This window comes from Marmota marmota, unplaced genomic scaffold (genome assembly GCF_001458135.2).
Source record: "Marmota marmota marmota unplaced genomic scaffold, marMar, whole genome shotgun sequence".
Classification (NCBI taxonomy): Eukaryota; Metazoa; Chordata; class Mammalia; order Rodentia; family Sciuridae; genus Marmota; species Marmota marmota.
In genome coordinates this window covers 48,208,177-48,233,701 of record NW_025999853.1, presented here as the reverse complement: position 1 = coordinate 48,233,701, position 25,525 = coordinate 48,208,177, and the positions used below count along the sequence as shown (strand labels likewise).

General features: G+C 41.1%; 1 protein-coding gene across 2 annotated transcripts; it reads left to right on the top strand.

Annotated features, from left to right (window-relative positions):
- Positions 1-162: 162 nt before the first annotated feature.
- On the top strand, positions 163-25,525 carry Os9 (OS9 endoplasmic reticulum lectin). 2 transcript variants are annotated; one of them, XM_015483086.2, is made up of 15 exons: positions 163-358; positions 789-959; positions 1,758-1,821; positions 2,245-2,321; positions 2,541-2,639; positions 20,487-20,697; positions 20,790-20,891; positions 21,101-21,201; positions 21,386-21,440; positions 22,099-22,187; positions 22,393-22,668; positions 22,928-23,117; positions 24,008-24,172; positions 24,341-24,453; positions 24,775-25,525. In XM_015483086.2, the coding sequence occupies exons 1-15, from the start codon at positions 197-199 to the stop codon at positions 24,898-24,900; spliced, it is 2,001 nt and encodes a 666-aa protein (XP_015338572.1). In that variant the 5' UTR covers positions 163-196; the 3' UTR covers positions 24,901-25,525. The 2 variants fall into 2 exon arrangements, with proteins under 2 accessions (XP_015338572.1, XP_015338573.1); XM_015483087.2 differs by lacking the exon at positions 24,008-24,172.

Genomic DNA, 25,525 nt, shown 5'->3' with positions numbered 1-25,525 from the left:
ATGCGCAGCAATTGATTTTGCTTATCGTCTGGATCCACCTCCCCGAAGGGTTTGAGGCCACGTTTACAAATGGGAATAGGATACGTAAGAGGGACAGAAAATACAGCCAATGAGAGCTTGCGGCGGTAATGGGCGCGGTGAGGCTGCTGCCAGGTTTAGGGCGGAAGGAGTGTCGGGATAAGAAAGGGAACGAAAGATGGCGGCGGAAACGCTGCTGTCCAGTCTGTTGGGGCTGCTGTTTCTGGGTTTCATATTACCTGCAAGCCTGACAGGCGGTGTTGGGAGCCTGAACCTGGAAGAACTGAGTGAAATGCGATATGGAATACAGATCCTGCCGTTGCCTGTCTTGGGAGGGCAGGTGAGGAGGCGTAGAAGGGACGAGGGTCCTGGGGAGAAGAGGAAGAGGAGGAAAGGTAGAGGAGAAAGGGCAGCTGCGGAATCTGGGGTAGGAGACTAAGGGAGTCCGGAAGCGTAGGTAAGGCTTTTACGGTGACACCTGGGGATCTCAAGCAGACGCATTCCCCCAGAGACCCAGCATGGGAGGGGTGGGGCTTCCTACTGTCGGCCTCAGGTTCCAGTTCCTCAAGAAAACACTGAGACTCCGCCCCAGTGGATAAGTGGGAGTATCCTTCCACCCGCCCCCAACACACACATACCCCAGTACAGCTGGAGGATTTGTCTTCGACTGGGCTCTTCCCCAGGGTCTGAAGAGGGATCTCGTTGTTCTCTCTGATACCAGCCTCTCTTTGCTTCCATGTCTCCGACCCTCCCTTCTTTCCCTGACCCAGGCTTCGGACGTGGTGATTGTTTCTTCTAAGTACAAACAGCGCTACGAGTGTCGCCTGCCAGCTGGAGCTATTCACTTCCAGCGTGAAAGGGAGGAGGAGGCACCTGCCTACCAAGGGCCTGGGATCCCTGAGTTGTTGAGCCCAATGAGAGATGCTCCCTGCCTGCTGAAGGTGAAAGAATTGGGATGAATGGAACGAGGGCTTGGGAACTAACAGTCCATCTGAGAACAGTGGAGCAGGATCTAGAGGACCTGTAGGAGTTGAGGCTTTTGTTGGACTAGACATAATAATCCAGACAAGAAAGAAGCAAAGACTCTATAACACTTTGCTAAATATAGAAGAGAGGATAAAATATCTCAAACTAGGTTAAATCAAGATTGAGGTGCCTAAAGAAGGTCAGTGTGGGTAGAACGGGCAGGCCCTTCATTAGAGAAGCCCACATAAGTTACCACCTATCCTATCACCCTGTGCCCCAGTATCCTACTTTATTTTCATCATATCATTCTTCGTGATCCAAAGTCATTTTATTAGATGAATCAGTTTGTTTATTGTTGGTCTGAAAACTAGCACTAATGAGGTCAGGGAATTTATCTTGTCAAAGCTGTATCCCTAGTGGCTAAAATAGTGTAAGAAATGTGGTAGAAGTTCAAGTAATACTTGATTTTAGGGCCTTCTCTGTTTCCGTGGTCTGAATGCTTCTAGGATACCATGACTTCTTTTCTTAAGGAGGAGGGGGAAGTATTTAAAAAAAGTTAAAACAGGAGAAATGGAAAGATTACAGGTGGAAAACAGCCGGATTTTAGAGGTATATCTTCAATCATGGAAAGAAAACAGCTGTCCCTGCTCACTGAGAGTCTTGAAAAATTAGTATGGAAGTAGAGGGAGAGAAGTAGATAAGCCAGAAGATTCTGGTTCTAAGAAAAGGGATCTGCACTCTGTCCCCCTGATTTTTCATTTTTTAATTGTCAGACCAAGGACTGGTGGACCTATGAATTCTGTTATGGACGCCACATCCAGCAGTATCACATGGAAGGTGAATCACTCCTACATTTTCCCTAAGTTCTCAGCACCCTAATATAGAAGGTGACCTACCTCCCCAGTCTCCTTCTCTTCTAGTCTTTTTTTTTTTCCATTCATTTTTATCAAGATTTACTAAGGATAAGATCCTTAAACATATGCGGATATTGAACAATTTCTGTGCTCTGAAAAACTTGTACAATCGAGGCCTATGTTCACCTGAATGCTCAACACTGTTTCCTATCCTGTTGAGCACTCACCATGTTATTTTGAGCCTGGTTATGGTTTTTCTGTCCTCTTAAGAGAGAATGACATGGGGCTGGGGATGTGGCTCAGTGGCTCAGTGGTGGAGCACTTGCATGTGGTCCTGGGTTTGATCCCTAGTATTTAAAAAGAGAGAGAGAGAGAATGACATACTTCATTGTGGTTTTTCTTGCAGATTCAGAAATCAAAGGTGACGTCCTCTATCTCGGCTACTACCAATCGGCCTTCGACTGGGATGATGAGACAGCCAAGGTGGGAGAAGTGTGGGGTTGGGAGAGAGATGGGTCTGACTGCAGACTGACATTTGGGACAAGGCGAGGATTAGCTGATGTGTTTCTTGGGGCTTGGTAGCCATCAAGACAAAGTCCCCTAGGGCTTGGATTCTCAAAGTCCCTGTGGGGGCAGAGTGCCTTTTTCCACCTTGCTGTCTTTCTTATGTCCCCCCCCACCACCACCTGATGTCTTCTCCAGGCCTCCAAGCAGCATCGGCTGAAACGCTATCACAGCCAGACCTATGGTAACGGATCCAAGTGTGACCTCAATGGGAGGCCCCGGGAGGCTGAGGTTCGGGTGAGTCTTGAGGAAGGGAAGTTGATACTACCTCATTGACAATCCACATTCTAAGGGAGGGAGGTAGTGTTGCATGTTTAGTTGAGAAGGTCTGTCCTAGAGCCTGAACCCAAAGTTTAAGACTCATTTCCCTGCTAGCTAGATGTCATTGTCTGACTATTCAGAGGTATTTCAAGTCAACATTTTCCAGATCCTCCCCTCCTGTTAGTGTACCCTCAGCCACATTCCTCCTTTTTGTCACATAAGCTGTAAACCTGGGTGTCAGTTCTTGACTCTTCCTCTTTCATTGTCCTGCCTTTTCTTTTTTTTTTTTTTTTTTTTTTTGGTACCAGGGATTGAACCCAGGGGCACTTTACCACTGAGCTACATCCGTAGTCCTTTTTGTTTTTAATTTTTGAGACAGGATGTTGCTGAGTTGCTGAGGCTAGTTGAACTGAAGGCTACTTGAACTTGCAATCTTCCTTCCTAGCCTATGAATCTCTGGGATTACAGACATGTGCCAATTCACTTGGCTTCATTGTTCTGCATTCTTCATTTAACATCTCTTTACGAAGGTCTTATAGTTGGGTGTTGAGGCATTGGTCTCAGATGTGAAGATTTAGTGACCTTCAGTAATGCACCATCTAGAGAGGAAGACAGATGGCTAACAAAAGAATCAGAGTCTTTTGATTTTCACAGGCAATTGTGTGCTGGTGTCTGTAATTACTAAGAACCAAGATGAAAGAAAGGAATCTAGTTCTCTGAGTGAATGACAAAGCCCATTCATGATTTTAACTAGGTATTTCTAAAATTTTCCTTTCTTATGATTGGTGTCTTCATTTCTCATCTGCAGCACTATCAGTAACCTCTTAACAAGCAGTTCTAATCTGGTAGTCCTTAACTGAGTGGAGACAGGCAGGTAGGCAGTTAAGCAGCTATATGGTAGAAAAAGTTCAGGTGATTCTAATACAGTCAAAAACATACACACCTGTAGAGAACCACATGGCACCAATCAGTTATTTTTCTGTAATAAAGATTTGCACAGGCAATTGGGTGCTGGAAAGTGTTGAATACGCATATCCCCGAATTGGCGAGAAGTTCTGATTTGCAGCTTTTGCCAATCAATATCTGTGGTATAAATATTCCCTCCTATCAATGTGATATAATCCATCTTGCAACATTTGCAAAAATTTACCACTTGGCTCTTGTGAGCTAATTGAGCTAACTCTAACATATCACTAGAGGCACTTGTTTCTTCTCAGTGCTAGAAACCTTCAGTGATTCTTTGTACAAAGAATACTATCCAAAGCTTTAGCACTGACTAGGGTAGTAGCAGTGGAAGTGGTGGGAAACAGATTCTAGATATATTTTGAAGGTAGAGCCAATAAAATTTGTTAATGGGTTGACTGTGGGGCAGAGGTAAGTATGATTCCCAGGTTTTTAACTTGAGCAACTGAAATGATAGAATTATTCTTATTGAAGTGTGAAGGAGCAGGGCGAAGGGAAGAAATTAGGTTAGTTTTGGACATATGAAGGTTGAGATGCCTGTTAGACATCCCAGTAGTGATTTTCATTTGGCAGTTAGCTCTGTGACTCAGGAATTCAGGGACAAGATATAGGCTGGAGATAAAAATACTCATTGTATTTCTGCCACACTGGCCTTATTTCTGTCCTTTGAACCAATGTGTCTCATTGTTCCCTCTGCCTAGAACATTCATCCCACAAGTATTCCAAAGGCTGGCTCTATCCCCTCATTCAAGATATAATTAAATGACACCTATATAGGGAGATCTGATACACACACATTTCCACTCCCATCCTGGTGAGCAGCTACAGTGTTTTACAATGATAGTGTTTCAAGGCATGTATCATTATCTGAAATTGTTTAATATCTGTTTCTGCGTAACCCTATTAAAATAAGATCCAAGAAGGAAGGGACAGTCTGCCTTATTTTCTGCTGTATCCTCAGTGCCTGCAGTGGTGCTTGGCACCAAGTAGTATCCACTTTTCCACTGAATGAATGGAATGAGTTATAAGCCAGTTCAAATGTCACCTTTCTTGAATAACCCAGAAAGCTGAGTTCCTTTGGTCCTTCACATACAGACATTCACATCTGTATACCCTCCAGCATCTACATGACTATCATAGCATTTAACGTCATTGTGTTCTAATGAGTTCTTTCAGTGTTTGTACTTTTGGTAGGCTGGTAACTGAGGTCAAAGACCATATCTTCCTCTTATCTATTGAACACATACCCAGTGCACTGAGAGCCTTCATCCTGCCTTTAGGAGATAGATCAACATCATGGTCCTGTCTGTCCTTGAGGTAAGTCCTTTTTGGGTCCCATATCACTGTATTATCCTCTTTTGGTGAAGCCCCCTTCTGCCTATGCTTTCTATGATGGCTTCCGCAAAGTTCTGTTCCCCTTTCCTTACCATATACTGTTTCTTAGAAGTATTTCATTGATACCCACGGCTTCCATCACAACTAAGCGGGATAAACATTGTGACTGGTGAAATGCACAGCAAGGGAGCACACAGTAGAGGAACTGAGTATAGGATAAAGGGAAGTCCTTGTGGGAAAGTGACTTTTGAACTGATGATTGAAGGATGAGAAGCTAGCCCAGCAGATGTGGTGGGGCAGGAGAGGGTAAGAAGAGTGCCAGGTGAAAGGTACAATAAGTACAAAAGGCCTGGGGAACAGGAGCCAGTGGCATGTCCTAAAAGTCCACAGGAGGGATAATCATGGGAAGAAGATGTGGAAAATGAGGCTGGGCAGTCATTAGGGGACAGATCACAGATCATGAGGGCTCTGTAACTGGAATTTGGATAACCACAAGATAATGGAGAGCCATGAAGTATTGTAAACCTAACAATGACATTCAGTTTTGGTTTTGAAGGCTCACTCTAGATGGAGTATTAGCAAATGTTTGAGAGGTTAGTTATAGACACTGTAGAAATCCAGGTGAGAAATAAAGGTGGCTTGGGGATGAAGAAGTGATTTATTGAGAAAGATATTTCCGGGAGAGGTGGGGATCAATAGCATAAGAAGGAGGAGTCAAGAATGATTCCTGGATAGATGGTATTTCCTCTTACTGAGATTAGTGGGAAAAGGAATGTTTGTAAAAGAACAAGATGACTTTGATTTTGAATATGATACTTCTAGAGGCCATCAGTCATCCAAGTAGAGATTTCTGAGGATACTATGGATCTACAGGATCTGGAACTCAGGAGAAAGGCCAGAGATGGGGGGTCATCATCATCTCAGTTGTGATGGAGGACATGGGCATCCATGAAATCTTCATATAAACAGTATATGGTGAGGAAAGGGGGACAGAACTTGAGGAAGCTATCATAGAAAACATTGACAGAAAAGAGCTTCACCAAGAAGAGGTCACAGAGGACTACAGTGACATGGAACCCAAAAAGAGTCTCAAGACAGATCCATGGTGTTGACTGCTCTGAACTTTCAAGGAAGAGGAGGATTGAAAACTGCTTAAGAGCTGGGCATGGTGGTGTTCACCTATAATCCCCGTGACTCAGACGGCTGACCGAGGCAGAAGAATCACAAGTTCAAGTCAGTCTCAACAACTTAGGCCCTAAAAGATTTAGTGAGATCCTGTCTCAAAATGAAAAATAAAAAGGGCTAGGTATGGGGGCTGGGGATGTGGCTCAAGTGGTAACGCGCTCGCCTGGCATGCGCGGGGCGCTGGGTTCGGATCCTCAGCACCACATAAAAATAAAATAGTCCACTGAAAACTAAAAAATAAATATTAAAAAAAAAAGGCTAGGTATGTGGCTCAGTAGTTGAGTTCCCTGGGTTCAATCCCTGGTACCCTATCCCTACCCCACCCCCACCCACCAAAAAAGAAAACTGCTTATGATTGTATTTCTGGAGATAAAAGGATGACCAAGAGATCTGGTCCTGCCCTCAGGAGATAGATGTTAAGTAAACAATACAACAAGCAGAATAAATAATATCACAGATTACGTACATATCACAGAGGGGCATATTAATATGGAGGTGATGACAAGGATTATTTTAAAAGCAAAATATTTACATGGAAATAAAAAATTCAGTTAGTGGGGAAAAGGAACCCGATGAAAAGTATGAATCCTCTATATCGCATCGCCCCTGACCAGCCCATTGGTTGGACTCAATGGCAAAAGTCTCAGTGATCTTTGCCAGAACAATTTCAATGGAGTGAAGGTAAATGTTGAGGAAAGTGAAGTGGGAATCTTTGAAGAAGTTTGGATGTGAAGGATGGGGGAAAGGTAAGCACTAATTGCAGTAGACAGGAGAGATTGATGTACAGAAGAAAGAATGAGAAGAGAATATGGACAGAACCAAGAAACAGAACACAGGAAGAACAATTGGCCTCAGGAGGAGGGCTCTGGGGTTGTACCTAAAACGAAAGGATGGTGTTTTTGCTGGTGACTCTGGAGGTTTGATGGCAGAACGCTGAGGGCATTTCTGTCTGGTTGCTTTTCATTTTTAGTTCTTATGTCCTCATGGACTCCCAAGTTAATGTTCTGTGTGATTGGGTAAATCCTCCAACTCCATCAGGCATGGTGAAGTTTCATGGTCCCCATGCCTCCTTAGTAGAAGTAGTGCATAGTATTTGTTGAAAGAGCAGTCTTCATAAGGGCTTGGATACAAATTGTTAGCAATATGGAATTAAATAAATTTAGATCCCTATTCATTTCTTTCATGATTCTAGTAATATCACAGTTTTTTTTCTTTTTTTGGTGGTGGTGGGTAACCTAGCATTGAACTAACCTAGGATAGCACTTGACTACTGAGCCACATCCCCATCCCTATTTTGTACTTTAATATTTAGAGACAGGGTCTCACTAAGTTGCTTAGCACCTTGATGTTGCTGAGGCTGGTTTTGAACTCGAGATCCTCCAGTCTCAGCCTCCACTGGGATTACAGGCATGTGCCACCACGGCTGACCCCTGCCTGTTTTTTTGTTTTTGTTTTTTAAATTTTATTTTGAGACTGGGTCTTGCCAAGTCACCCAGGCTCACATGTGCATGTGCCACTGCACCGGCTTGATAATAACTTAATTGGAGAGAGGTGATATCTCATTGTGATTTGCATTTCCCAATTAGTTAGTGATGCTGAGCATCTTTTCATATACTTGTTGGCTATGTGTGTCTTTCTTTGAGAAGTCAATTTAGGTCTATTGCCTATTTTTAATCATATTATTTGATTTTTTTAATGTGGAATTATCTGAGTTCCTTATATATTCTGGTTATTAACCCTTTGTCAAATGTAGTTTTAGAATATTTTCTCCCATTCTGTAGAGTCTCTTTTTTCTTGTTTCCTTTGTTGTACAGAAGCTTTTTTTTTTTTTTAAGTTTTTGTTGTTGTAATTGGACACAATACCTTTAAATTTATGTATTTTTATGTGGTGCTGAGGATCAAACCCAGCACCTTGCACGTGCCAGGTGAGCACTCTACTTCTGAGTCCCAGCCCCAGCCCTGTCCTTTGTTATGCAGAAGCTTTTTAGTTTGATATCATAAAATGTTTTTTAACAGATACTATATTCAATATCCTAATACTGTAATTGGCTTTTATGGGTGTTTTCATAAGTAATTTGGATCTGTAATTTTCTCTTCTTATATTATCCTTATTTGTTTTGATATCAGGTTATATTGAGTTCATAAACTGCCTTGAGGAATTTCCCTCCTTTTCAGTTCTCTGGAATAGTTTGCTAAGGTAGAGATTAATATATTCTTTCAAGATCTGATAGAACTCTGTAAGGCTGTTCTATCCCCACAGTATATAACAGAACTGTTATATTGGAGGTATAATTTTTTACTACTTATGTATTTAATGATTGAGGCTTTTTAGGTTTGCTACACATGAAGGTTTTTATAATTTCAAAAACCATTATTTGCCTAAATTTTCAAATGTATTAGCATAAAATTATAGTATTTTTAGTTTTTAATAATCTGTTCTTATAGCTGTTTCCCCTTTTTTATTCCTAATGTTGATTTTGCCTTTTCTCCTTTTGTCAGTTTTGTTGCCAGAGACTTATCTATTTAATTAGTCCAAGAATCGTTCTTGATTTTGTTTCTTTTCTGTTGTTTCTTTATTATTTTATTAATATCTTCACTATTTTATATTAATTATTCCTTTCCTTTTTTATCTGTGTATTCTGTTCTCATTCTAGATTTTTGTATTTTTCAACAATTAAAAATTTCATAATTTAAAAATAGCTCAAATGTAAAAGTGCTTTAAAAGTATACAGAGAAAAATCTCAACACCCCTTGGCTCTCATCAGGCTGTTCTCATTTTCATTAAAAGGGTAACCATTGTAGTTTTCTGTGTGTATGTGTGTGTTTCTGGGGACTGAACCCAGTGCCTCATGCGTGCTAAATTGATGCTCTCCCACTGATCTACTTCCCCAGCCCCCACTGCTAGTTTCTTTTTCTATTCTCAGATTTTTAAAGATATACTTATAAGCATTTCTTTGAGCTCTGTCTAGATTAATATATAAAAACCTCCCTTGTTCTTATATTCAGTTGCTGCTCTTCTGTTATACATCTGTACCTTCAGTTCCCTATTGATGGACATTTAGCTTATTTTACATTTTTTTAAAAAATATCTTTCAGTTGTAGATGGACACAATACCTTTATTTTATTTCTTTATTTTTATGTGGTGCTGAGGATGTAACCCAGTGCCTCATATGTGCTAGGCAAGTGCTCTACCACTGAGCCACAAACCCAGCCCTGTTTTTTTTTTTTTAAATTATTTTTAGCTGTTATTGGACACAATACCATTATTTTATTTATCTTTTATGTGGGATTGAACCCAGTGCCTCACACATACTAGGCAAATGCTCAATCAGTTGCTGCTGAACCATATCCCTGAACCATAACACTGGCCCCCTGTTTTAAATCTTTATTAACACAAAAGTGCTGCAATGAATAATCTTGTATCTACTGAATATATGTAGATCAAATTCCTGGAAGTAGAATTGTGTAATTTTGGTATGTACTGCCAAATTACCCTGCTTAGGTAAAGTACTCTCCTTCTAACAATGTATGAGAATGCCAATTTCTTTATAGCCATGCCAACCTGGTGTATTTTTAAAGTTTTGGATTTGGGCCAATCATCAGGGATATGATAATTATTTCTTAGTGTGTTTTTAATTTGCATTTCTCTTATGAAAAGATGTAATCTTATTTAAGAGCTGTTTGTCTCTCTTTTATTCCTTTCTTTCAATAATCCATGTTCTTTGCTTGTTTTCTTATTGGCTTATTGAGCTTTTTCTTCTCAATTTATAAGGACTTTTTATGCATTATAAAGATCAATCTTTTGACTGTATTATGATTTACAACTATTCTTGTAACTCTGTGTGTGTGTGTGTGTGTGTGTGTGTACAAGTGTGCATGCGTGTCTTGCAAATGCTAAGCATGCATTCTACCACTGAGCTATATACTCCCAGCCCCTATTTCTGTAACTTCTTGAGTGGAATGCTTACCTTTCTGGTTTTAGTCTTTCTTAATTATACATTTATAGCTATTCTTTTCACTCTAAGTACTATTTTGGTTGCATCTCTCAAATTTTGACATGTGGTACTTCCATTTTCATCTTGACCTTGCTCAGAATTTATTTAAAATTATGCTTATTATATTTCTAAACAAGTATGTTTTGCTTTTGTTATTTTTATAAGATTGTTGTTGATTTTATAATGTGCCATTTTGTCAACGATTCTTTGATGATTGTTGAAACTTTCTTTGTGATGAATTTTTAAAAATGGTATGTTTGTGCTTGAAAGCATATGTTTTTTCTTTTTTTTGTTTTGTTTTGTTTTTTGTTCCTGGGGATCGAACCCAGGGGCTTGTGCATGCAAGGCAAGCACTCTACCAACTGAGCTATATCCCCAGCCCCAGCATATACTTTTTCTAATAACTCAGTTCAGGCTTCTAATCAGTGCTTGGGTGCAGTACACCTGTGGTCCCAAGAGATTGAAGCAAGAGAATCTCTTGAGCCTAGAAGTTTGAGACTAGCTAGGAAATATGGCAAACCCCTGTCTCAAAACCAATGATACTGATCATATTGTTCAAATTTTCTATAATCTTATGTTGAATTGATCAAACATTATTGAAAGGGGTATGATGAAATTCCTACTATAATGGTGGATTTGGTGGTTTTATTAATTTTTCCTCCATATGTTTTGAGCCTATTTTAATTTAGAAATGATTTATAGGTTTTCTAATGTTGAACTAATTTTTCATTCTTGAGATGGACCCAACTAGTCATATGTATTATCCTTGATTATTCTTTTCATATCTTCCAGGATTCAATTTGCTAAATTTTTTTAAAATTTTGGTACTGGGGATTGAACCAGGGGTGCTTAACCACTGAAACACATCCCCAACCCTTTTCATTTTTTATTTTGAGACAGGGTCTCACTAAGTTGCTTAGGGTCTTGCTAAACTGCTGAGGTTGGCTTTGAACTTACGATCCTCTTGCCTCAACCTCCCAAGTCTCTGGGATTACTGCACCTGTTTCAATTTGCTAATTTTTAAGAGGATTTTTATGCCTGGTGTGGTGTTGCACACCTGTAATCCCAATAGCTCAGGAAGCTGAGGCAGAAGGATTGAGAATTCAAAGTAACTCAGTGAGACCCTGTCACTAAATAAAATAAAATAAAAGGGCTCCAGGTGTGGTTCAGATGTTGAGTGCCCCTGGGTTCAATCTCTAGTACCTAAATAAATAAATAAATAAATAAAAGGACTTTTATATATAAGTAAATCAGAGATATTGACCTGTAATTTTCCTTCTTAGTACTCTTCTTCTAATGTTTGGTTAGAATGATCATGGTAACCTTAAAAAATAAATTCAAAAATCTTTTCATTTTTTTCTATGTTCTGAGGATTATGTAAGATAGGAACTTTTTATTCTTGAAATATATGAATTCACCTGTAAAGTCATCTTGGACTACGCTTTCTTTGTGAACCAAGGGGTACTTTACCACTAAGCTACATCCCCAGCATTTTTTATTTTTTATTTTGAAAAAGAGTCTCTTAATAAGTTACTGAGGGTCTCGCTGAGTTGTTGAGGTGGCCTCCAACTTGCAGTCCTCCTGCCCTTCAGTCCCCACTCTAATCTTTAATCTTTCCTTCCTTTTACTTTTTTTATTTTTACTGTTATTTAACTTATTGAAATGCTTATCTCATTCATTTTTACCTTTTCTTTTTCTCTAATAGCTCTCTTATAAAATTTTCTGCAAGTACTACTTATATCTCTGACAAGTTTTATGGCTATTTCAAATTCCTTATCTAATTATTAAATAGATATTATTTTCCCATGATATAAAACCCAGAAAGTATAAAAAGACATACAGTGAAAAGTATCCTTCCAAGACTTATTTCTCACTTGCTCATTTCTCAACTTGCCCTTGCCCCATGGGAACCCCTGTTCTTAGTTTTTCATGTCTTCTTCCAGCTTCTTTTTGTTTACTTCTAAGCAGTTATTAATAAAGATTCTGATTTCCTTTCTCTCTCTTCATACACAAAATATAGTAAGTACACCTCTTCCTTGTGTCTATTTGCCTTGACAATAATTCTTAGCGATCTTTCAATAGCAGTACATCTAGTGCTTTCTTATTTGTTTTTACAGCTGTATAATATTCCATTACATGTATGTTCCATTGTCCTGTCACCATTACTGTACTAATTTAAATAGCTTTTCCTCCAATATTTTGTTATCACAAAGATTATTTATAAAATAAATGTCTACCTGGGCACAGTGGCACACGCCTGTAATCCCAATGGCTGAAAAGGCTGAGGCAGGAGATTAGAAGTTCAAAGCCAGCCTCAGCAACTTAGTGAGTCCTTAAGCAACTCAGCAAGTCCTGTCTCTAAATAAAATATTAAAAAGGGCTGGGGATATGGCTTAGTGGCTAAGTGCCAAAAAAAAAAAAAAAAGTGTTTAAGGATAAAGAAATGCTAATTGCTTTGATTTGATCATTACACATTGTCTACATGTATCAAATTATCACACTATATCACATAAATATGAACAATTGTTACGTCATTAAAATAAAAATTGGGATTGGGGGGCTGGGGTTGTGGCTCAGTGGTAGAGTACTCACCTAGCACACATGAAGCACTGGGTTTGATCCTCAGCACCACAAAATAAATAAATAAATAAAGGTATTGTGTCCATCTACAACTGAAAAAAAAAAAAATGTGGGCCTGGGGTTGTATCTCAGTGGTAGAGTTCATGAGATTTAATCCCCATCACTGAAAAAAATTTTTATTAATTTTTTTAAAAATTTATATATGACAGCAGAATGCATTACAATTCATATTACACATATAGAGCACAATTTTTCATATCTCTGGTTATATATAAAGTATATTCACACCATTCATGTTTTCATACATGTACTTTGGATAATGATGACTATCACATTCCACTATCATTTCTAACCCCATGCCCCCTCCTTTCCCCTCTCACCCCTCTGCCCTATCTGGGGTTCTTCTATTTCTCCCATAGAGAAAACATTCAGCATTTGGTTTTTTGGGATTGACTAGCTTTGCTTAGCATTATATTCTCCAACTCCATCCATATACCTGCAAGTGGCATGATTTTATTCTTTTATTGCTGAGTAATATTCCATTGTGTATAAATTCCGCATTTTTTTTATCCACTCATCTACTGAAGGGCATCTAGGTTGGTTCCACAAGTTAACTATTGTGAATTGTGCCTCTATAAACATTGTTGTGGCTGAGTCCCTGTAGTATGCTGTTTTTAAGTCCTTTGGGTATTGAACGAGGAGCGAGATAGTTGGGTCAAATGGTGGTTCCATTCCTAGTTTTCCAAGGAATCTCCATACTGCTTTCCATATTGGCTGTGCCAATTTGCAGTCCGACCAGCAGTGTATGAGCATACCTTTTTCCCCACATCCTCGCCAACACTTATTGTTGTTTGTATTCATAATTGCTGCCATTCTGACTGGAGTGAGATGAAAAATTAGAGTAGTTTTGATTTGCATTTCTATAATTGCTAGAAATGATGAACATTTTTTCATATATTTGTTGATTGATTGAATATCATCTTCTGAGAAGTGTCTGTTCAGGTCCTTGGCTCATTTATTGATTGGGTTATTTGGTTTTTTGGTGTTTAGCTTTTTGAATTCTTTATATACCCTAGAGATTAGTGATCTCTCTGATGTGTGAGGGGTAAAAATTTGCTCCCAAGATGTATGCTCTCTGTTCACCTCACAGATTGTTTCTTTTGCTGAGAAGAAACTTTTTAGTTTGAATCCATCTCATTTATTGATTCTTGATTTTAATTCTTGCGCTATAGGAGTCTTATTAAGGAAGTTGGGGCGTAATCCCATATGATGGAGATTAGGGCCTACTTTTTCTTTTATTTATTAAAAAATTAATCTCTTGCGAGTTCAAAGTTGCTTAGGGCCTTGCTATTATAGGGGCTGGGGCTCAGCGGTAGAGTGCTTGCCTTGCACATGTGAGGCACTGGGTTCAATCCTCAGCACCACATAAAAATAAACAAAACAACAACAACAAAAATAAACAAAATAAAGGTATTGCATCCATTTACAACTAAAAAGATTATTATAGATGCTGGGCACAGTGGTACATGACTGTAATCCCAGCAGCTTGGGAAGCTGAGGCAGGAAGATAATGTATTCAACGCCAGCCTCAGCAACTTAGTGAAGCCCTAAGTAACTCAGCAATACCTTGTCTCTAGATAAAATACAAGTGCCTCTGAGTTCAATCCCTGGTACAAAAAAAATTATTATATTACACATCTGTGCATGTGTAAATATATCCTAAGTATAATTTCTGGGTGTAGGTTATGTATATTTAAGGCTTAGTTTTTTAAATCTTACTGGGCTGGGCATGTAGCTCCGTGGGATAGCACTTGCCTAGCATGTGCATGGCCCTGTGTTCTATCCCTAGTATAAAAGAAGAAGAAGAAGAAATAAAGAAAGGAACAATTATAAAAATCAAACTAGGGATGATTCTATATACCTATAATGTCAGCTACTTGGGTGACTGAGGCAGAAGGGCAGGAGGATCACTTGAGCCCAGGAATTTGAGGCTAAGCAGGGCAATATAGTGAAACCCCTCCCCCCAAAAAATAAATATAAAACCACATAAAGTCAGAGATAATTGTGCTGTGACAGGCTGCGTATTACCTAGCTTCAACAAATATGGCCAAGCCATTTCATTTACCCCCTTGCCTACCTCCCCCCCCACTACCACCTCTACTCCCAGAAAATATAGAAGTGGATCACAGACATCATATTATTTCATTATGAATATAATAATATAATATTTCTTTTTCATTTTGGGGGGTACCAGGGATTGAACCCAAGGGCTCTTAACCACTGAGCCACATCCCCAGTCCTTTTTATCTTTTTTTTTGGGGGGGGGATGTACCAGGAATTGAACTCAGGGGCACTTGGCCACTGAGCCACATCCTCAAATCCCCAACCCTATTTTGTATTTTATTTAGAGACAGGGTCTCACTGAGTTGCTTAGCACCTCCTGTTGCTGAGGCTGGCTTTGAACTCCAGATCCTCTTGTCCCAGCCTCCTGAGCCTGTTGAGGGCCACAGCCGGGTCCGGGATGGCGCATGGCATTTTGCCAGAAGGAGTGGTTAAGAGGTGACGCCAGCGAGCCATTGAGATGATGATGGTTAAGTTAAGCTATGTATTCAGTTGTATATAGACCTTTGCTGTCTGGCAATAGGGCGCCTGCTACTTTGGAGTGCGCCCGGAGCCTGGTGGAGGGTGAGAGTGTTCCCCCGTGAGCCTGTGTGGAGTGTGCTGGTGGAGTTTGGGAATAAAGAGTTGCTGTTTGAACCTACAAGTGCTTCGTGGCAGCTCGGTTATTTGTGCCCAGCCAGACTGTGGCATGAGCCACTGGGATTACAGATGTCTATCACCATGCCAGGCCCCTTTTTATCTTTTAAGACAGGGTCTCACTAAGTTGCTCAGGGCCTTGCTAAGTTGCTGAAACTGGCTTTGAACTTGGGCATCTTCCTGCCTCAGCCTCCCAGGCTGCTGGAATTACAGGCATGTGCTATCAAGCCCAGCTCATTTATAAATATTTCTATAACCCTAAAAGTTAAGAACTCTTAAAAACTTAAGTATATGCCATATCATACTAAAAATTAATAAAATACAAAGAAAAGATTTTTTTAAAATAATAATTTCTTATGACCATCCAATATGTGATATTTTCTAAGTTTAATTATCATATTTCTATAGGTAGGTAGGTAAGTAGGCTTCTTTGACTTACAACCCAAATAAGGTTCATTTAATGTATTGGAAGATTGTGGGTCTTAAGTCTTTAATATCTTGATAGCCCCTCCATCTTTTCTTATTTCCTCACAGTTTGGTGAAGAAACTTTTTACTGTACCGTATTTCACTGCATAATTGTAACATCCTGTTTTTTCAGTCCAAAAAATGTTTTATAACCCTTACTTGCATAATCTGGCATGATATGATTCTATTTGACATCTGCTTAAAAGGTAAACAGTGCAGCACTGTACTCACCAATGGCATATGGATGTACATTTGTCTTCTCCTACACTATGAGCCATGAACCTAGGATCTTAGCAGATGCACAATCTAAGTGTATTTCCAAAAGCTGACTTGGGTGGCTTAGAGCCTTGGAATACTACCTCTATTGTCACCCAACCTAATGAAGAGCTGTAGGCTCAAGCGGAGATAGGTGCAAAGGGAGCAGGTGGGCAGACGAAGCTGCCATGCCTAAGTTGCATGATATGGTAAGACTCAAACCTTCCCACAACGGCTAACTACATTTCTGTCTACCAGCAATACATTAATGTATGAAGCATTTCTTTCTGATTGTGGGTAAATAAAAAACTATTCTGCGGACTTCAAGCAGAAAGTGATTATGTTCACTAAACATCATGAAAACAGCTGAAGAAAGAGTTTTCAGGAGGAGAAAAGGTGTTTTTTGTTTTGTTTTTCACAAAAAGCTTCACATAATAGTTAAAATCCCCCCCGCCTTTTTTTTTTGTAAAATAAAGTCTGTGACTATTACATGGTGAAATACAACAGTTTTCCATAGTCTGGTTTTGCTAGTTGCATCCTCAGAATTTCTTTTTTTTTTTAATATTTATTTTTTAGTTGGACACAATATCTTTATTTTTATGTGGTGCTGAGGATTGAACCCAGGGCCTCTCACATGCTAGGTGAGCACTCTACCACTGAGCCACAACCCCAGCCCCAAGAATTTCTTTTAATGTATTTTTTAGTCTTCCTGTTATTTCCTGTAAATTGGTAGATCTGGTAGGTCCTGATCAGATTTTAGATATCTTTCTTTTTCTTTCTCTTTTCGTTTCATAGCTTTGATGAACAATAATTTTCAATTCTAAATATTGATGTATTATTTTTACTTCTGTTATTTCCTCTGTGGTGCTGGGGATCACACCCAGGACCTGGTGCATGCTAGGCACAAAAGCACTCTGCTCCTGAGCTACATCCCCATCACTGTTGTCTTTGAACTGTGAGTTTTTTGTAAGTTACTTCTTTGAATAATTGGGTTCATTCTAATTATCTTTTATTGATTTCTTGCTAAATTAAATTGTGGTCAGATAAGTTGTACCATTTAACTTGAGGCCTTTTAAGTTTGTTGAGTTTGTAGAACAGTCCAATATACATTAATTTCTGTGACTGTTTTTTGTGCCTGAAAAGAATGTGTACTCTAATGTTGGCTACTATGTAGACTATGCATTTTAACAGATCATAATTGTTAATTACATTGCTCAAATCTCTTGTATCCTTATTGGTCTCCTGATATAATTATGGATTTGTGTATTATTCCTTATTAGTTGTTCAATTTATTCCTTCTTATACTGTCAATTGTTATTCTTTATATCTTTGGGCTATTTATTCAACAAATATTTATGAAGTGCTTCTCTGTGATAAGCATTGTTCTCGTTGCTATAGGAATATTTCAGTAAACAAAACAGACAAAATTTCCTGCTGTAAATTGAGAGAGACAGACAAGAACAAGATAAAGAATTACAATTTTAAAATTAACTTCTTCCAAAATTGAACCTTTTAATATTACAAAGTGACCTAATTTAGTAATTTTTGAAAATCTCTTATGTGATATTAATATATATTAACAGCTTTCAATGAGTTACTGTTTGGTCTAATCAGATAATTTTCCTGTTTTTTAATTTGGGTATTTGTCTCATTGTTATTGAGGCATAAGCATTTTTATATCTTCTGGGTACAAGTTCTTTATCAGATACATGATTTTTAGATATTTTCTCCTATTCTGTGTGTTATAAATTCACACTTAAAATTTTTTTTTTAGTTGTAGATGGACACAATATCTTTATTTTATTTATTTATTTTTATGCGCTGCTGAGGATCAAACCCAGTGCCTCACACATGCTAGGCAAGCATTCTACCAATAAGCTGCAATCCCAGCCCTAAATTCACATTCTTGATGGTGCCCTCTGTACCACAAAATCTTTAGATTTTGATGAAGTCCAATTTATCTACTTATTTATTTTGTTTCTTTTGCTTTTGACATCGTAGCTATTCAACTTTAGTGTCATCTGAAGTTATGAAGACTTAACACTTATCTTTTCGTGTAAGAGTTTTAAATTTTACATCTTTCATCCATTTGAGTTAATTTTTGCATGTAGTATTATGCAGAAGTTCACCTTCCTTTTTTTTTACATGCAGGTATGCAGATGTTCCTGCATCATTTGTTGGAAAGATTAATCCCATTGAATTATCTTGGCAACCTTGAATTTTCCTATTCTGTTTCACTTAAAGTCATGTCCATTGGACAGATTTGGAGCTCCCTGTTCTTGTGATCTTCTCTCCCTGGGCAAAATCTGAGACCTTGCTGTGGAGCTGGTGTCAGGGTCAGTAGTTTGCAGGAGTGACCGTCCTGCTTTTTTAGAAAGGAACTGAGCAAGGATGAGAGCCTCTGATCTCTCAGTTTGCATCTTCTTATGTGAAACCTTCACCCTATGAGTGAGCTCAAGTGAATGTAATCAGGGTCCTCAGATTCTTATCCTCTTGCACTCGAGATGAAGCCTCTGCCCTGTGAGTGGAGCTGAGTGGAGGAAGAGAACTGCTGATCTCATGGCCAAATTTGCCAGGGATTTAGTCTCCAAGACTTGAATCTGGGGAGGATTTGAGCAATATAGACAGCCTATGCCTCGTTGTAAAATACCACATCTGTGACTAATGTGGAAGCCTCATTTTTCTGACCATACTATACTCACCTGTAGTGGAGTTTCTGTCAGACTGAGCTGTGGGGTGGGGAAGGAGTAGGTCATGGCTCAAGTGCCACAAATTCCTATTGTTAAAGATTCAGTATATTTTCTTAAATATTTCATCATTTGTTATATGTCCTTAGGAAAATCTCCAAGGACTTGGGATGTTTTGTTTTTTTACATTTTTAGCAGCTATCAAATTAAAGCAAGACTGCACAGCCCCTAATGCTACAGAAGTAGTACCTTATAAGACCTCTCTTTCTTTTACCTTTTTTGGTACTAGGGATTGAAGCTAGGGGTGATATACCACTAACTACATTCCTAGCCTTTTATTGATTGATTGACTGATTGATTTTCATTTTGAAATAGTGTCTCATTAAACTGCCCAGGCTGGCCTCAAACTTTCCTTTCCCCTGCCTCAGTCCCCCAGCCACTGAGATTATAGGCATGTACCACCATATCCACCCTAGCATGGCCATTGTAATTTTTAAAATAAATATTAAAAGAAAGAGCAGGGCAGGCAGTATCACATAGCTATAATCCCATTGATTCAGAAGGCTGAGGCAGGTGGATTGCAAGTCTGGGTCAGCCTCAGCAACTTAGCAAGGCCCTGTCTCAAGAAAAAAAGTCTGGGGGCGGGGTACAGTCTGGGATGTATCTTAGTGTTAAAGCACCGCTGGGTTCAATCCCTAGTATGGCTAGATGGATGGATAGATAAACAGGTAGATAGTGCTGAGGATGTGGCTCAGTGATAGATAGCTCCTGGGTTCAATCCCCAGCTCCCCCCCATCATGTAAACACAAATTACAATAATGTGTGCTTAATTTATTAAAGGCCAACATTAATCAGTATCTTCACTCTTTTTTTTGGCGGGGGGGGGGGTGGACTACTGGGGATTTAACCCAGCAGCACTTTATCAATAAGCTACATCTCCAGCCCCTTTTTATTTTTTTATTTTGAGACAGGGTCTCCCTAAGTTGCTTAGGACCTTGATAAGTTGCTGAGGCTGGCCTTGAACTTGCAATTCTCCTGCCTTAGCCTCCTGAATTGCTGGGTTTGTTGGCATGTGCCATTGAGCCAAATTCTTCACTGTCTTTCTGAATGATAATTAGGACCTTAGAACTGTTTGAAGTTGTTTTTTACCATAAACAACTTGTACTTATTTCTAAATAAACGTGTGTGTGTGTGTGTGAGAGTGTGTGTGTATACATATATATGTGTGTGTGTGTGTGTGTGTGTGTGTGTGTGTGTGTGTATATTCATAAAAAGTATAAGTAAAAAAACAAAAATTGGCTGGTTACCTACAATTAAGCTGCCTGAGTTTGGTTCCTATTTTACCATTTACGAGCCAGTCAAGCTGAACAAGTTTCTTCCCCACATCAAATCTGTTTCTTAAGCCACAAAGTTGATACTAATACCGGCCTTGTTGGGTTTTTATGACAATCAAATGAGCTAATCTATGTAATGTGTCATATACACAGTGTATGCACAGTGCCTGACACATAATAAGCATATAATAAAAGATAGCTACTCCAAGGACTAAAGCCATTTATTGGCAGTAATTACAATATATTTTCCATTCTGTCCTGGCAGTTCCTTTGTGATGAGGGTGCAAGTATCTCTGGGGACTACATTGATCGTGTGGATGAGCCCTTGTCCTGCTCTTATGTGCTAACTATTCGGACTCCTCGGCTCTGCCCCCACCCTCTCCTCCGTCCTCCACCCAGTGCTGCTCCGCAGGCCATTCTCTGTCACCCCTCCCTGCAGCCTGAGGAGTACATGGCCTACCTTCAGAGGCAAGCTGGTGAGTGATTGGAAGAGGAAGGAGAGATGTAGGGAGGTTCAGGTGGAAGATAAGAATGTGTCCCTATCCTGTTGCATGTTGTTTCTTGGTAGAGTCAAAGCAGTATGATGACAAAATCACAGAGGAGCTCCAAGACCTGGACCCCCAAATGTGGAGTGAGACCAAGTCTGAGGCAGTGCCTCCAAAGAAAGCAGGTAAGACCTGATTTTACTTGTTCCATGAAACTGACCTCTACTTCTTCCTTTCCTCTAATCTTACTGGTCTGTACTGACTGATTAGGCTGGGCTGAAAGATTGTCATGGGTTCTCACCTCTTGGCAATTGAGGAGGCAGCATACCCCATCCTATTTTCTCCTTTCCTTTTTCTCCTCCTTCTAGATTCCCTTCTGTTCTCTGTTTCCCAGGTGCAAGCCCAACCAAGGATGACAGTAAGGAATCTGATTTTTGGAAGATGCTTCATGAACCAGAGGACCCGGTTCCAGGAGGAGAAGAGGTACAAGCAGAGGTGAGAACCATCTTTCCATGTACTTCTTTTATGAGCTTGGATCTGGGCTTTGGGATGGGGAGGTCATTATGAGGTGACCTACATATGTTCAGGGATGTAAGGATAGCCTCAGAACCATTTCCTGAAGAGCATGCTAGGCATAAACAAGCTTTTGTGATTGAATCAGCTCTTTTCTCCTGATTAGGAGCAAGACCTGAACCTTGAGGCTGCAGTGGATCCAGCTCCAGGCCCTCCTGATGGTGAATCAACCCTCTCTTTCTCTTTTACAGCTTATGCTTGAGTGTAATGTAGGATTAACAGGACTGGGGGCGGGGGGAGCAGAGGTATAGCTAACCCCTGGGAGGGAGGTTAGACAGGCCAGCAGGAAAAAAAATTTTTTGTGTGTGTGTTGGTTGCTAAACAGATGTTCTGTCACTGAGCTACATCCAGCCCCAGGGAATTCACTTGTACCTGAGTTAGTACTCATTATGGACAGCAACACTGTTTGAGGGAGATAGCAAAGCTCAGAGGCTCCACCACTCGTTGACTTTGACCTGGATCTTTAATTCATAATAGAATGCCTAGAACTGAACAGATAATGAATGGTTAATATTTGTGGAAAGGGGAGAGAGAAGGTCCAGAGAAGAAGAGCCTTTAGCCCCAGAATTTCTTCTGTAGTCCCAAAAGCCAGAGTTTGCAAAGAAAGGGACTCAGAAGTTTGTGGAAGACCTGGAGACTTAGCACCTTGTAGTATCCATCTCCCTGTTAGAGCCCATCTTAAGACAGTACTCCTTGTAGGATGTGTTTGCCCCATCTCAGCTCTCAGACAGATACCATGCCCCTCTCTTTGGTCTCTCATTGACTCTCCTAAGGAATCAGAATTTAAAACACAAGTCCATACCTATTCTCTCATCTCAGATTTTCAGAACAACGTACAGGTCAAAGTTATTCGGAGTCCTGCAGACTTGATTCGATTGATAGAAGAGCTGAAAGGTGGAACAAAAAAGGTATGGTACCTGCATGGGGGAGGGGTGGTCATACCTTTTGGTTGGGAGCATTTAAAGACACCCCTTTCCTGTAATCTGAACTGAATTGACAGAGCTGACTCCTGTATTTGACTCTGAGTCCCCCCCATACACCCCACCACTGCCTGTCTATCCCCCATGATTTGCTACTAGAACACCAAAACTATTTTTCTTTCTTTCCACCCAGGGAAAGCCAAATGCTGGCCAAGAGCAGCCTGGAGATGATGCTATGGAAGCCCCTCAACAGGAACCTGTAGTGAAGGGAAAGGGTGACACAGAACGTCAGGGTGAGGCAGAAGAAGAGGTCAATGATGAAGATGAGGATGAGGATGAGGATGAACGTCAACTACTGGGAGAATTTGAGAAGGAACTGGAAGGGATATTGCTCCCATCAGACCGAGAGCGGTTCCGTTCAGAGGTGAAGGCTGGCATGGAACGGGAGCTGGAGAATATCATCCAGGAGGCAAGTCCAGCTCTTATTCCTGAGGCTCCCACAGTTGCCAGCTCCTATGGGGCAGGATGGTACAGCACCGAGCACAGCTCAGGTCATGGCACAGGGCACTTCAACATGATGGTTGTTTACTTAATTAAAAGGGGGTGATAGGGAAGAGACAATAGAGAAAGGGATAAGACCCAGTTATTAGAATCCTGCAGAGAAAAGCAAACCCACTGTCCTCAACTCCCCAGGCCCTTGACTCTCTGCCCTATCTTGGGCATTTCAGACAGAAAAGGAGCTGGACCCAGATGGGCTGAAGAAGGAGTCGGAGCGTGATCGGGCAATGCTGGCTCTGACATCCACACTTAACAAACTCATCAAAAAGCTGGAGGAAAAACAGAATCCAGAGCTGGTGAAAAAGTACAAGAAAAAGAGAGTTGTCCCCAAAAAGCCTCCACCCTCACCCCACCCTACAGGTGAGAGCTGTCAGATAAGAAGGAGCAGCTGGGTTTGCTGTCTCTATCCCTCAGCTGGTGCTGTTCCTGGAGGGCACCGTGTTCTTTCCCTTCTGAGAGTGCACATTCTCTTCCTGATTTCTAGAACACTTCTTACCACTGTCTTCCCTTTGCATGACCTCCTAGTCATGCTTTTGGAAAGCAGCCTTTAAGTATGTCTGTCTTGATTTCTGGTTTGCTTTCTGTGCATCCAGAGCCTACCACTCTGGCTGGCTCATAGATATAATCTGATTGGCCATGAGCATAAATGCTGAAAACCACAATCTGTGAAGTCTGTCAACTTTAGGACTTTGCACTGGGAGAGTCCCCAGCTGTCAGGGTATGAATAGGCAAGCCCAGTGGCACATAAGCCACCAGGCTGTACAAAACTTTTTAAAGTTTTTCTTTCTTGTATCCCCTTGTGTTCATGCCACAGGGGAATTCCATAGATGTGGAGATCAGACATTCCAGATGGAACATTCTAGTTTCAGACCTTCCTCATTCTTTCTGTAAACATTGAAAGGTCTGTAAAGTTCCAGAATGTGGAGAGCCAAACTACATTTTTCCAGCCTGCTCCTTAAAACAAAACTTCTTTGTTGGTGCAGGCAGCCTGATATTTGCTTTCAGAAAACAGACATTTTCCTGTAGATGATGAGCAGAATTACTGGCTGGGATGGGAAGAAACAATGCTATAGTGATGGCCAGGGTGGGGATGTGGGGGACGGCTTTTTTTTTGAGCCCTGGCTCACTTACATGTTGACATATATAGCCACCAAAACCAATTCACGGCTTAGGAAGAGGTGACCACCCTAGCCCCTAACCCTGGAGTCACGGCTCTGCTTTGTGTCTCCCTGTGTGTCTCCCCCTCTAAGAGGAGGATCCTGAGCACAGAGTCCGGGTCCGGGTCACCAAGCTCCGTCACGGAGGCCCCAATCAGGATCTGACTGTCCTCGAGATGAAACGGGAAAACCCACAACTGAAACAAATCGAGGGGCTGGTGAAAGAACTGCTGGAGAGGGAGGGACTCACAGCTGAAGGTGGGCCCTGGAGGGCGGGCTGATTAAGAGCTGTTGGAAGGGCTTGCCGCTGAAGTGGAGGGGCTGGGTCAAGGTGGACTGGAAACTTCAGCTGGGAACCTGGGGGCAGGGGACCTGCCCTTAGGCTCCCAGCCTTCCCTCCTCATTACCCATACTGCTCCTCTACAGGGAAAATTGAGATCAAAATTGTCCGCCCTGGGGCTGAAGGGACTGAGGAGGATGCACGTTGGCTAACTGATGAGGACACGAAAAACCTCAAGGAGATTTTCTTCAATATTTTGGTGAGGCATCCTACCCCAAAGTCCCCAACTCCAGCCTTCCCTCTTCTAGCACATTGTGCTGCTGGGAGTATGGTTTAGAGTCACAATGGCATGTCCCAGCCTTGCCCCATGCTGAGCTGTTGTCTGTAAGACTGTAAAGCAAAGCTAATGTTCTGGCTGAGTATGGGCTGCCTGCCATTCAGGAAGAGCCCCTTAGGAATCTGTGTTCCTAGTCCCTGCCTTCACCACTCCCAGTCTCAGTACCTCTCTGGATCCTGAAGCACCCAGCACTTCCCTTAGCCCCCAAACAGCATCTCCTGCTCACCCCTATCCTCCCACCAGGTGCAGGGAGCTGAAGAAGCCCACAAAGAGCGCCAGCGGCAAAAAGAACTGGAGAGCAACTATCGCCGAGTGTGGGGCTCTCAAGATGGAGAAGGCACAGGGGACCTGGATGAGTTTGACTTCTGAAACTACCACAACAAGACCCTCCAAAGAGTACAGAGTCTTCCTGAATGGCCCTGCCTCCTCCTCATCTCCCACCCCTGGGGCCCTGAAGGCAAAATGGTGAAGAGGAGCTGAGCTGTAGGCATCTGAGCCCCCAGCTCTAGGGTGTGGAGGGCATGGGGTGAGTTCTGCTGGAGCTACCCAGCTGCCTCACACCTCATCGGGCTTGGGATTTTGCTCTCCCAGGCTCCCCCATATGCTCTTTCTTTCTTCCTCAGCTTTCCTTGCTATTATCCCCCAACTTGTTGGTTTTTTCTTCCTCCTACCTAGAGATTCAGTGAGATCTTTTGAACTAGCAGGGCGTTTAGCAGACTCCAAGAAAGTGGCTGCCCACCCCTGCCCTGTTGCTGTGTGGAGTTGTTTTACCCCCCATCTCTTGGATTGACTTGGGATTTCCTTCTCCCTTTCCCTGTTCCCACTGTCCTCTACAATCTGCAATTCTGAGTCGAGGATCCTTCACCTCTGTTGCTGAGGAAATGGGAGACCATTGCACATACCTCAGACACAGTCCCAGCAAAGAGGGTGGGGTGCAGACCCACCCGCTGTGTTCTTCAACAATCAGGTTTCTAAATAAAGAACTGGACCATCA